At 47.2% G+C, this 12177-nt stretch overlaps 1 protein-coding gene across 1 annotated transcript; it reads right to left on the reverse strand.

The window, feature by feature from the left end:
* Nucleotides 1–257: 257 nt before the first annotated feature.
* Nucleotides 258–11318, reverse strand: sphk1 (sphingosine kinase 1; the record flags this gene model as incomplete). Its single annotated transcript, XM_079281202.1, has 5 exons — nt 258–1307; nt 1894–2009; nt 2396–2490; nt 4629–4778; nt 10898–11318. The coding sequence occupies 5 exons, from the start codon at nt 11316–11318 to the stop codon at nt 428–430; spliced, it is 1662 nt and encodes a 553-aa protein (XP_079137328.1). The 3' UTR covers nt 258–427.
* Nucleotides 11319–12177: the final 859 nt, after the last annotated feature.

Genomic DNA, 12177 nt, shown 5'->3' on the forward strand with positions numbered 1-12177 from the left:
ACAGGAAGTGGTTGGAGGTGTAACCTCAGCGGGCCAGGTTGTTGAACTCACGGCTTCGTGTGACTGGATCTGGTTTTGTTGGAGTTTATATAAACTATGCAAAGATTAAAGATTTTTCAGCATCAAATCCCCCGAAGGGAGGGGGGGGGGGGGGGGGACGATCAATTTCTCGAAGCCAGCCAGCAGCAAGAACAACCATTCATGTCTTTGACCCTGACTCAAACATTGAGAGAAAGAGGGGGGGGGGGGGTCCATAAAAACAGGACAAGTTGTTTCTGTAGAAAAATAGAGGAATTTCCAGAGGCTGATAAAACGTCTTTGGCACTTCTAAAAACACAGCATACAAAGAGAGAAATCCACACTGAGGATAAAAAAAGGCCGAACTCCAAAGCTCTACTGCCAGAGAAAAGATTTAAACAATCCGGGTTCATCCACAAATGAGTCTGGCCAGTCCTGGATGGATTTGAGCCTGAACGGGCCCGTACTCCACCATCTCCCCGTCCACAGTGATCATGCCTTGCGGAGAGATGGGCTCCAGCCGCAGGGCCTTCACCTTCTCGTACACCAGGTGGGGGCAGCCGCACGCCAGGTGGCCGCCCTTCTCCATGGCGAGGAAAAGGCGCAGGAGCGCTGGACGGGAGATTCCCGCCGTCACGTAGAAGAGATGGATCACTCCGTCGTCTGCCATCGCGCCAGGGACTGTCCACAGGTCCTCGGCCAGGTGGGACTGGTAAATAGCCAGCACCAAGACAAAGTCCTCCTCCCTGACCACTGTCCAGCTCTCTGGGACCGGCTGGTCCAGGCCAGGGAGCAGGGAGTCCTCCTGCGCTCTGATCTTGCTTTCACACCGAGTCTCCGGTCTCTTGGTGGTGATTGCGTTGTTGGAAGAGTTGGTGATGGTGTAGCGGTTTGAATTTGTGCTGTTGTGATTGTGGCGAGAATTCTGGTTCGGGGAGGTGTTGGGTATGAGCCGGCAGGGGAGGGAGGAGCAGAGTGAGGGGTGCTGAGGCGTGGAGGGAAGCTTCGGCGCCTCAATCACGGGCAGATACGCTAACCTGCCCTGGTAGACTCTGAGGGACGCCAGGCGCGCCAGGGTGCCCATCAGGAAGCGGATCGCTCCGACGTGGCGGTACTTCTCGCTCTCCATGTCGACGTCGGCCACGAAGCCCCAGGCCAGAGAGAGGAAGGAGAAGAGGCGCTGCCGAGAGGCCAGGTGGATCGACACCAGGTCCATGGAGCCGACCAGACCTTTGCACAGCATGAAGCCACAGCTCAACAAAAGCTCCTCGTTCCACGCTGGAGGCGACCTGAGAGAGGGTTACGCAACAATGAAACCAGAGACAGAGACGTGTCTCTACAGAATGTCTTGACCCATAAGCTTTGATTGGTTAGTATTTGACAGGCGTGTTCGTTAGGACACTAGGACACACGACCATAGTACTATAAAACCCTGTCTTAAAATCCTGTGCACACCTGCAGCTTGAAGGAGAGCTCAGGTGACACGTATAGTCCTGCTTTTATCTTTTTCTTTGATGTTGTGCCCACAGCCAACCAGCAGATGGAGATGACACCCTGGACGTGTGCTGGGTCGACTGGTTCCACCACTGCACTGTGGACCATAATCACTCATAATGTGGAAGTTTCTAAACCCATTACATCACTCCTTTGAGTTATCAGCAGCCCGAAATGACCTCTGCTGCACAGCGAAGCAGTTCCAGGCCGCTCCGCTGTCTCTCCTCCCTCCTGAGGAACGATGTGCCCAGTCAGCCGTGGGCATAATTACACCGAAAGGAGATAAATCGTTCTTTTCTTCTTTTTTTTAAGGCTGATAAAGGTCCTTCTTCTGTGCTGTTGGTCCATGCATTTAAATGACTCATTAATGGGCAGACTCACTGTGAGTAGTGGTGGACAGAGGCAGCCAGGGCGTTGCCTGAGCCCCCTGGTAGAATACCCAGAGGGGTCTGGATGGCCTCTTGCCAGTCTTCTCGCTCCATCAGACCGTTTATCACCTGAACCAGCAACAGCAAATACAAAAACAGAGTGACAGAGAAAGTAGTGTCTGTGTCTGACGAACGCTTCGCTAAAATGTGTTTCGTTGATAGCTACAGCTGTCAAGATTTATATATTACAATGTTAAAAATAGAAAAGGGGTGAGAGGCTTTATATCATTTACATCTGTGACTGATTGATTTTAAATGATCAAATGATAACACTTCAAACACAGAAATGAAGTAAAGTGAAATACAATACGTATAGTTGTATGTATTTCCTATGTATTAACTGTATTAATACATCTATTAAATACATATGTTAGATCACAGGGGATACATATAATAATGCATATTGTGCTGCACTTTATTTTTTTGTTTTATATTAAATCTTCTAGGCTGAGCACCTCAAACAGCAGCCCGTCTCCAGACATGATAACCAGGGCGTCCCACTGCGACAGGTCCGCCTTCCTCACCAGCTCCCGTGCATGGTTCTGGTGCTCTGAGGGCAAACAGCACGAGAAAAGAGACAAACACACAACATTTGTAGGACAAAGTGACAAAAAACACACCAACAAGGGCAGAGACAGAGGCGTGCTGCCTTCACCGCCGGCCTCTGGGGTCGGATCAGGGAGATTAGGCAGAAAAGAGATTAAATTTCCCCTTTTGAGGCCAAACATATCACCTTAGCCCATCCAGCGGCTACTCAACAGCTCCAAGGGCTTAGCCGACCCTGCAAACATCTGTGACGGACAAATATCTGCATGTGTGTGCATGATGCATGTGTTCAGTGTGTGTGTGTGTGTTTGTTAATGCGCCCGGCGGAGGACTGAGCCATTTCTTCATCCTCGTTTTATTGGCAGCGTCCTTGAGTGGCTCTCTGTGGGCTCATCCCGCCAGCATTAAAGTCTACAGTCCTACCAGCCGAGACTCCCGTGTGTGTGTGTGTGTGTGTGTGTGTGTGTGTGTGTGTGTGTGTGCGTGTGTGCGGAAGAGGGAGAGAGTCAGCATTAGAGAGAGAGGAAGGCTGACAGCAAAGAAGTTTGCAAAGTATTGATGCACTGCCATCATTACGGAAATATTTTTCCGCTCCAGCTCGAGTATTGATTGAGGGCAGAAGTGAAATAAAGAACAACTGCCCTCTCCTTCCCTTTCACTTTGCTCAACCTCTACCTGTCCTCCCCTCTCTCCTCCTCCTCCTCTCTAACTCCCATAAAAGGTCAAATTGTCGTTTTTACAATTACGGGCTAAACAAATGAGATGTTACTTGTTCAGGTGAGCTTAAATGTGTTGCTAGGCAGAGTGTGTTTCCATTGGACGGAGCCAGGTCAGCTGTTTCCCCCCTGTTTCCACTCTCTATGCTAAGCTAAGATCCCTGGATGCTAGCTACATATTTACTGTACAAACAAGAGAGTGACGTCAATCTTCTCATTTATCTCTCAGCAAGAAAGCGAATTAGTGTATTTATCAAAATGTCTGATGGTTTTTTTAATACAAAGGTGGAGAAAGACGTAAATAATTACACTCTGATAGAGGCCATACAAATCTGGGGCGAATTCCAGTTGTTGTCGCTTTAAATGCGACACTTTCCTGCCCGTGCCTCGCTCTACTCTACCGCCTTCCTCTGAGGTTAACCCGGGTGAAGATGAAGCTGGGTACACTGGATGCTTCATACAGTATGTAAAAGGTACATGCTGACACAAGAGGCGCCTCCACTGGTACGTGTCCTTCCTCGGGCGAAGGCTGTGCGATACATTCATCAAGGAGCTGCGTGCCGGCGAAATGGGTTGTGCCAGTTAATCCACTCATGGTCGCTTTAGACTGGCTCCCGTATCCGACCACTGAAGGCCCTCAGCGACCCATATCCCCCCCCCGCCCTCCATCCTGTTCTGCCCGGCCTCGGTCGCCGTCAGTAATTAGTCTTTTTTCATCGCCATCCAGCTGCTGACCTTCCTTTAAGTCCCAGGAGTCGGCACAAAGAGCCTGCATGAGCTTCAGCTCTCTTTCTCAAATACACAAACGCACACAAGCACAGTTCCTCCCGGCTTTTCCTCCGTCTTCATTGCCATGTTCAACCTCACGTTGAGCTGTATCGGATGTTCCGGGTCGGGCTCGGAGTGGAGGCCGGCTGAGAGCGAAAGGCTAAATGATGCACCGTGCGTGATGTGTTTTTGTTGTCCCGGCATTGAAGGCTGTCCCAGTTTGCGGCTCCTTGCTATTCAGAGAGAGGTCACGTGGAGTTCAGAGGCTCTGATGACAGAAACCAACACATGACGCCGTTTAAGGTCACAAAAAGCCACCAGCAGCTCACTCAGAATGTGGAGCAGCTGGCGACTGAAACCAGAACTAAATGAGTATCAGTGTGCCTGCAGGTTTGGCCTGTTAATATGTCAGATGAGATGAGATGAGATAACATAGACAAGATAAGATCAAAGAGTCTGATCAAAGAATACAACCGAAGAGTCACAAACACGAAGTGTAAAATAAGTAACACTGACACAAATGTAAGAAGTAGCAATAAAGGCGTGCGCGCTCTCAGCGTAATTGTCCCACGCTGGAGGTTAAAGGTTTAATCCCCGTTTGATGTCGTGTGCCCGTGAGAAGAGAATAAAGGTCTGTGTGTGCGTGAACACCACTGACCTGTGATGACGAGTGTGTAGGGAACCGCGGCCTCGGTGAGCATGCCCTGTACGTGGCCAGTGAAGCGCTGGAGAGCCTGGCCTCGCCCGCTCTGAGGGTTCACCAGAACCATGAGTCTGCAGGGCCGACGCACCTCCGCGTACACCACACCTGAGACAAAGAGAGAGAGAGGTGGATGTGAGCGAAGGCGAGGCTGGAGACGACACACGAAGACAAGGGGAGGTCTTCTTATGCACGATCAAACATTCAAAAGCATGTATAAGGACAGGCTCGTCCCTGAGGGGGAGAAAACGAGCGTGAAACAGTCAGAGGCTGTGACAGCCTTCAGATAGACGAGGGTTAACGTGACGTACTTCCCTTCAAGGAGAGACGGCTTACAGGTGCTTCTCATTCGGGATCCGACCGATTATTTATAGAAATTCTGTGACATTTGATTAATCCCTGTGAGGAAATCCTGTTGCTTTACATCAAAAGATGCAAAGATAGAGGGAGGGAAAAGGGGGAGGGGGAGTGTGTGTCAGGAATAGTTTGACATTTGGGGAAGAAAGTTGGTTTAGAACATAAACTGTATAAAATAAGAGGACGTATCATGACGTCACCCGTTGGTTTGTGGACTGACGTTTTGAAGCCTCGAGTTCGGCGATTTGACCGTCGCCATCTTGTTTTTTTGCAGCAGTTAACGGTTAAGTGACGTAGAGACGCCGTCTACGGCCCTGGTGCCTCAAGAGTACCCTGCTTTATGGTCTGTTTGACTCTAAATGGACCATAGTTTACTAAACGAACATCATGCTGTATTGAAGAAGACTTGAAACATTGAGACCATAAACTCATGCTTACAATGTTTACTGAGGTAATGAATCAAGAGAGGTTTAGAACAGCGATATCACTCTCACGTCTGTATTCTGTATATAAGAAAAATACCAGTGTAAGTTCAATATTCTACACATTGGTAGCTGTGTTGTAATCTTGATTTAACATGAGGCGCTCTTAATCACATTCACTCTCCTTTTAAACTGCTGTACGGACAAAATCTGTCCATCGGTTTACCGACTGGAAAAGTTGGAAAGGACAAATGAGCAGATTCATGTTTTCGTCGCACACATGACACCATGCAAAAGAATTTCCAAAGAGACACATTTTTGGTCGAGTCATTCAGACCAAATGCAGCCACATGCCCTTTAAAGGATGGCTCTGGTTACAAAACGCAGTCCAAGCCTCGTGCACCCTGCAACATGCACCAACTGCTTTATCCCAGGCCCACGCTAACTCCCGGGGTTGGGCGATGCAAATACGTCATCCATACTCCCGACTTCTGCCTTAATGAGTCAGGAGTTATTTGTTCCACCGCATAATGGTCCAATTCTTTTTGAATCCATATTTACGTGTAGATCAGGTTTAGCAGCTAAATTGAAACGCTGGATAGCGAGTTCGGAGAGAAGCCTCGTCTGGAAAATACGATCCATTTCGGGGTGCTGAGGACAGAAACTCATCAGTGTCACTTTCCACCGTCATCATTTGGCTGCAGGTGGCGCTGACTTTGGTACCAGCAGACAGCGGAGGTACACAAATATCTCAGAGAAAGAGGTGTAAAACCCAACGGGAAGAGTGAGGAGAGGGTGCGAAAACACACAGCCACATGCCAAACTCTGCCTCCATTCACACACACACACACACACACACACACACACACACACACACACACACACACACACACACACTCACAGGGTGACCATTGTGTTTTTCTTTTTTTATCAGAGCACAATGAGGCTTTCAGACACAAAGGGTCCTCTCTGCACTTCCAGAATATTGTAGAAACTGGCTTTTTTTGACGGTGAAAGAGCTTCAGAATCAGGTTTTGCCCTCAAGAGTGCTGAGCTGAATTGCAAACGCGTAACAGACGCACTTGAAAAGGTTCGAAGCTAAACAAATGCAGATCAGCATCCTCCTCTGGAAACTTTGACGCTGGAACTCACGAGGCCTAAAGGCCGGATGGAGGTGGAGAAACGTGTCCGGCACCTCCAGCAGCCTGCAGGTCTCCAGGTCTGTGAATCACTGCACACATCTGTGATGATGTCAGAGATTCACACTGAATAATGAATGATGAACCTGAAGAGAAATGGTAATTCAGTCAGATTCATCACGCTACGCCTTCAGACGCATGCTGCTTTATTCTGAAGGGCTGCTTGAAAATGACTTGTCATGCAAGGGAATCTACTTATTAAATAATATGATCGATCTTTGGGCAATCACACTTTAGAACATGGTTGTACATCGTTTCAGTATTTAGATTAAATTGAATTAATTCAGTAGTCAATCGACAGAATAATAATTGGCAACTACTTTGATAATTGATTCATCGTTAAATCGTCAGTTTTCAAGCAAAACATTGTTCGTCTGGTAATAAACAAAATATCTTGAGATTTTGGACAACACAAGCTGTTTGAAGGAGTGTTCTTCACTATTTTATTTTATACCAAGAAATGAACTAATCCACGATAATAATCATGAGTTAGCAACCCTAGCGTAAAACAAAATGTACGTCTTAGTCAAAGTGCTGCTTTTGGATTATTCTTTGTGGAGAAAGTCAGATTCACAGATCTGTCGATAAAATCAACTCATGAATCAGTCGACATCATTGTATGAGTGCTGGTCGACTAATAATTCCTACAAATAGTTCTGTATGTATGACTGATACCTGAGTTGTAATTGTGTCACCAGTTTTATTATGTGCAATAAAACAGATGGACTATAGATCCGGTCTTTATGGAGCCGCTGAGACATGTTTCTAATCTTAAGTCTACCCAGTGATAAGTGTAAATGTTACTGAATGTCATTGCAATCAATATTCTCCATTGTAATAAATATATATCTGGGGATTATTAATGATAATTCATGTAGCAAAGGACTTTAATCAGGAGACGACCTGGTTTGATTGACTGTCCTGTAACTTTATCATCAGGTTTAGAAGCACACTACTACTTCCCAAACCGGGGGTTAAGACCCCAATACGGGGTCATAAAATAGATCCAAGGGGTCACGAGATTATTCGCATAAACTCATGTTTCTGCAACACAAAATTGTACATGTTTTCAAAAGGTTCCTCTAATCGTTCCCCCTTTTTTCTATTGAATTGCTGAATCATGTTTCATCTCCAGAGTCTCTAAAAATGAAATAAAAAATACATGCAACACCAGCGAGGGGTCATAAATAGACACGGCATTGTTTTAGGGTATTACAAGCCAAAATAAGTCAAATATTTTAAAGTCGACCCAACCAAAAAGATTTCAAATCAGCTCAACACTGCACTGACAAACCTAATGATTCATTGGCTGTTTTTCAATGTGCTGCCCTAAATTGCTGTCTCTAAAAATGTTTTTTTCCTCCAGACATTCCTCCTGGGCTGTGTGTGTGTATGTGTCTGTTTGTTTGTTTGTGTGTGTGTGTGTGTGTGTGTGTGTGTGTGTGTGTGTGTGTGTGTGTGTGTGTGTGTCTGTCTGTGCGATAGAACGAGACAGGAAGATAGATGAGGGTGAATGTGAAATCAGTCCGCCATGTGAAGTGAAAATACCTGCAGGCAGATCCTTCCCATCACACCGGCAAGCAAACCTTCAACTGCAGTCAGCGTGTGTGTGTGTGTGTGTGTGTGTGTGTGTGTGTGTGTGTATTTCACAGGTACAAGTGTGCAAACAAACACTCACACAGGCAGCCAGGTGACAGACAGACTGGATGTGTCAGTGCTGAGCTGCTAGAGAAGTGTCATCGTGTCGCTGCCAGTGCGTCGCCCTGCTGACTGTTTATGGAGATGCGATGTGTCTTCGGCGTGTCTCGTACCGCGACACCATTCTGTGAATTCACTGGAAGCCGTCTCGTTCGGGAGCAGCACTGTAAACCCAGACTGGACTGACGTGTCTGCAAACAAGCTGCATTCCGAGGTTGTGCGAGTGTTTGCTTGGGAGGAGGGGAGAAGGTCCTAAGGGTATAAACACAAGTGCCCACTGAGGCATCACCAGGCTATGGGGGGGGTTGACAGGCCATCGCAGCTGTGTGTCACAGAGCATGAGACGAAGGCTCCGGAGGGACCGAGATGTCGGCCGGGGTTAAAGGTCGCCTGGTGACACATTTTAGCTTTTCGTCTCCTTCACTGAGGAGTTCCATGTGACTGCTTCAGCTGACGGACACCGGACCCCGAAAAACAGTCGCTTTTGTGGGAGGCGGACAGACTGCAGCCCTTGCCTTCCTTGCATACACCCTCTGAAATCACATCTGGCACTGGATCAGACAGACAAGTTTGGGAAAAATCAACAATGTCATCGTAGCACTAACTGGATCATAAGAATGTATAATTCTACAGTGAACGCATGTTAAATCTGTCTCTGGTCCTCTACCAGCTGTTTGTAAGGCAGAGAAGGATGAAAAAGTCAAAGCGAGTAACCGTCATCTCATACCTCAGCATGCAATCTGACTGTGGCTCCTCTAAGCAGGGGACGGAGTGTAGCAGGCCATTAGTGTGTGCGGGACTGTATCATAGTCTGTGTGCTTCATTATTTACGGCTCATTCATACCAGGGAACCTGCAGTGAGAGTATTGGAGCCATCACACGAAAAAATAAATGAACTAGAGTTAAATTAGGAAGCTCATTGCAACCAGCACATGTTAAATTCCAAGTTGATCCACTTTATATTTCAGCAAAAGTGCATCACTCTGACTAAATACAAATATTTTGCGCCGCGATTGCACTTTTAATCCAATCTTTACATCTGCAATACCAGATGAGATGACACGCGATGAACTTAGAGGCGGTAAATACACTGTACGGGATCAGTGAGTCAACTGACCTTCACACTCTCCCTTCTCCGACATGACGGTGAAGCAGCATCTATTACCACAACATGACAAATTCAACTCGCATGTCCTATCCTGTTAAATACTGTATTGTTGGCTGGCCTGGATCTGGAATGCTAAAACAAGCTTATAAATGAATGATATGATCACATCATCACTGAGACGCTGTGTTCAAAAGAGGCAAAAAAAAAAAATTCCGGGATGAGAGACCACGTTGGAAGATGTCTGAAGTGGCTCGTTAGTATGTGTGATTTGAAAAAGAAGCTCCCAACCTGGAGCTCTTTGATGAGTCCGGTGAGAGAGGGCAGTGAGCTGTACAGCTCTCAGGTTACCATCTGCCTGCACGCCTGGCATACAGGGCTGAAACCCAAACTCCTGGGATGCAGACCATGAAGAGAGGTGATGTTCCCCATCACAAAGAAGCCCAGTGTCCCTCTCTCACTCTCTCTCTTTACATTTGCAGTGTACACTTTGTGGCTTATTCCTCATCCCGCCCGCTAACACTTGCCTCCATCTTTGGCAAACCAACATTCCAAATGAGTCACTGTCAAGTCAAATATCCTCTTCCTCTTTGATCTGCTGGGTTCGGTCCAGGAGAACAAGGCTGCTTTATATTTCAAACTGCTAAATATTTCCACACGAGTCGAAGGATATCATTCTGAACTTGTTCCCCAAAAAGATGAATCGTTCTGGGACCCAAACAGCTTTGTCTCACCATCAGCGAGTATCGCCAACTTCCTCCCAAATGAGTGATGTGTGTGTGTGTGGGGGGGGGGGGGGGGGGGGCTGCATAAACACTTCTCATATAGTATTCATGTTAATTACGGCGCTCACTGTGTACCAGGATGGAGCAGAGGAGCGAATGAGATTGGGAGACAAAGGAAACCACGAGGACAGTGTGCATTTTAAACAGAGCGAGAAGTAATGAGACGAAGCTGCTGCAAAAGCAGGATGAAAAAAATGAACTGGCTTTGTTTTGATGTGATTTTTTTTCCACCCGTCAACAATAAACTCTCAGTGGGAATCTACTGAGGAGGAATAATGAAGCCTGATCAGCAGCTATCTGCTGCAGAGGATCAGTAGAAATATAACTTAGTGATCAGTTGTGTGCGTGTGCACAGAAGCATCCCTCTCATGAATGAATGGGGCAGCTGTATAATTGCTGCTGAAACATCTGGATCACCTTTCACAGCATGGAGCATGTTGCTGAGAGCAGATTGTGCATCCTCTCTGCTGAACCCGTTTTTGTCAATATGGTTGATGTTTCATGCAGTTGGTCCCTCACTTTAGAGGACTTTTGTTATTAAAAAAAGAAAAAGAAAATGACCGAGCTCGTTGCACACGTGATGGTGTTTTATCATCACATTAAAATAATATTTCACAGCCTTCTCGTGTAGTATTTCTCATATAAAGTTCATTTTTCTCACCGTCTCTCCGGGGCGCCTGCAGCACGGAGGCGTCTCTGATGGCACGCGCCCACCCCTCCGCCTCCTGGAGGTTGGCGAGCGGGTCCTGGACCAGCGCGACCCGAAAGCGCTGCTCCACCTTCTGCCGGGCCACGCCGGCGCTCATCCAGCGCCTCTTGAACGGGTAGAAGTAGGCTGTGAAGTAGGCGCCGATGTCCGCGCCGTCCGGCCCTCGGTGCGCCCGGCATCCGACGCAGTCGGTCAAGTTAAAAACCGCCTTCGTGCGGCCGGGCGACGAGGAGATCCTCTGGACGGTCAGGGCGCTCTCCGTCAAACTCACCGAGTACCGGACCCTGTCGTTGAGCGCGTCGGTGAACTCCCCGTACAGCACGCTCACGACCCCGTTCCGCTGGCGGGATGGGTCCGGTTCAGAGTTCTCCATCCCGGGGCGGAGACAGAGAGAGAGCGACGCGTCCCGCAGGCCGATGTGGCGGATGGCGGCGCGGCTGCAGACTCCGCTCTCCGGTATCAGCACCGCTATGGGACCCTCCGAGTGTGATGATAAGAACAGCGGCTCTAGGTCACTGTCTCTCCCTAGTGACCGGAAGAGGGAACGGCAGTGATGGAGCCGGAGGAGCGAGCAGCTGACTGACCTCCGTCTGCAAGCGAGGAAACCGGATCAGCTGACCTGATAGTCAATTTCAAGCCTCTGTTTATACGCCTATTGGCAATTATGTGGAGAACAATTCACCAAATAGTACTATACTATTTACTTATCAATTCAAATTGGAACTTTGTTGTCCTAAAATCGACATTTATTTGATTTGACTCCCTTAAATGTCATTGAATATTTATTTGCAGGATGTGCACGCAGCTTTATAAGGTGATGGAAATATCAAGAAGCTCGGAGAAAAGGGTGAAAACTATATTATCTTTTAGTGCTTCATAAATACAATAGGGAAACTGAAGAGGTGCCTTTGACTTATCTCTTATTTGTGAAATGAATTAATTCCACCATACTGCTCAAGCTACGAGAATCTCTATCATTTTTTCCATCAAATAAATCAATTAAGTCTATTAAATATTTAGATACACTCCCAGAAATGTCCGCTAAATGTCCTCCGGTAGAGATGTTCCAATGACTTGTTGAATGTGATCCCAATGATCAGCCTCAGTCACATCATTGGCTGCAATTACTTGATTTAGGCACGTGGGGCAATGAAAAACAACACATGCAATCCGAATTTATCTCTTAAATTATATGTATTATTTTTCTTTTTGACACATCTCACCTCATATTC

The sequence above is a fragment of the Melanostigma gelatinosum genome (genome assembly GCF_949748355.1).
Source record: "Melanostigma gelatinosum genome assembly, chromosome: 13".
NCBI classification, from domain to species: Eukaryota; Metazoa; Chordata; class Actinopteri; order Perciformes; family Zoarcidae; genus Melanostigma; species Melanostigma gelatinosum.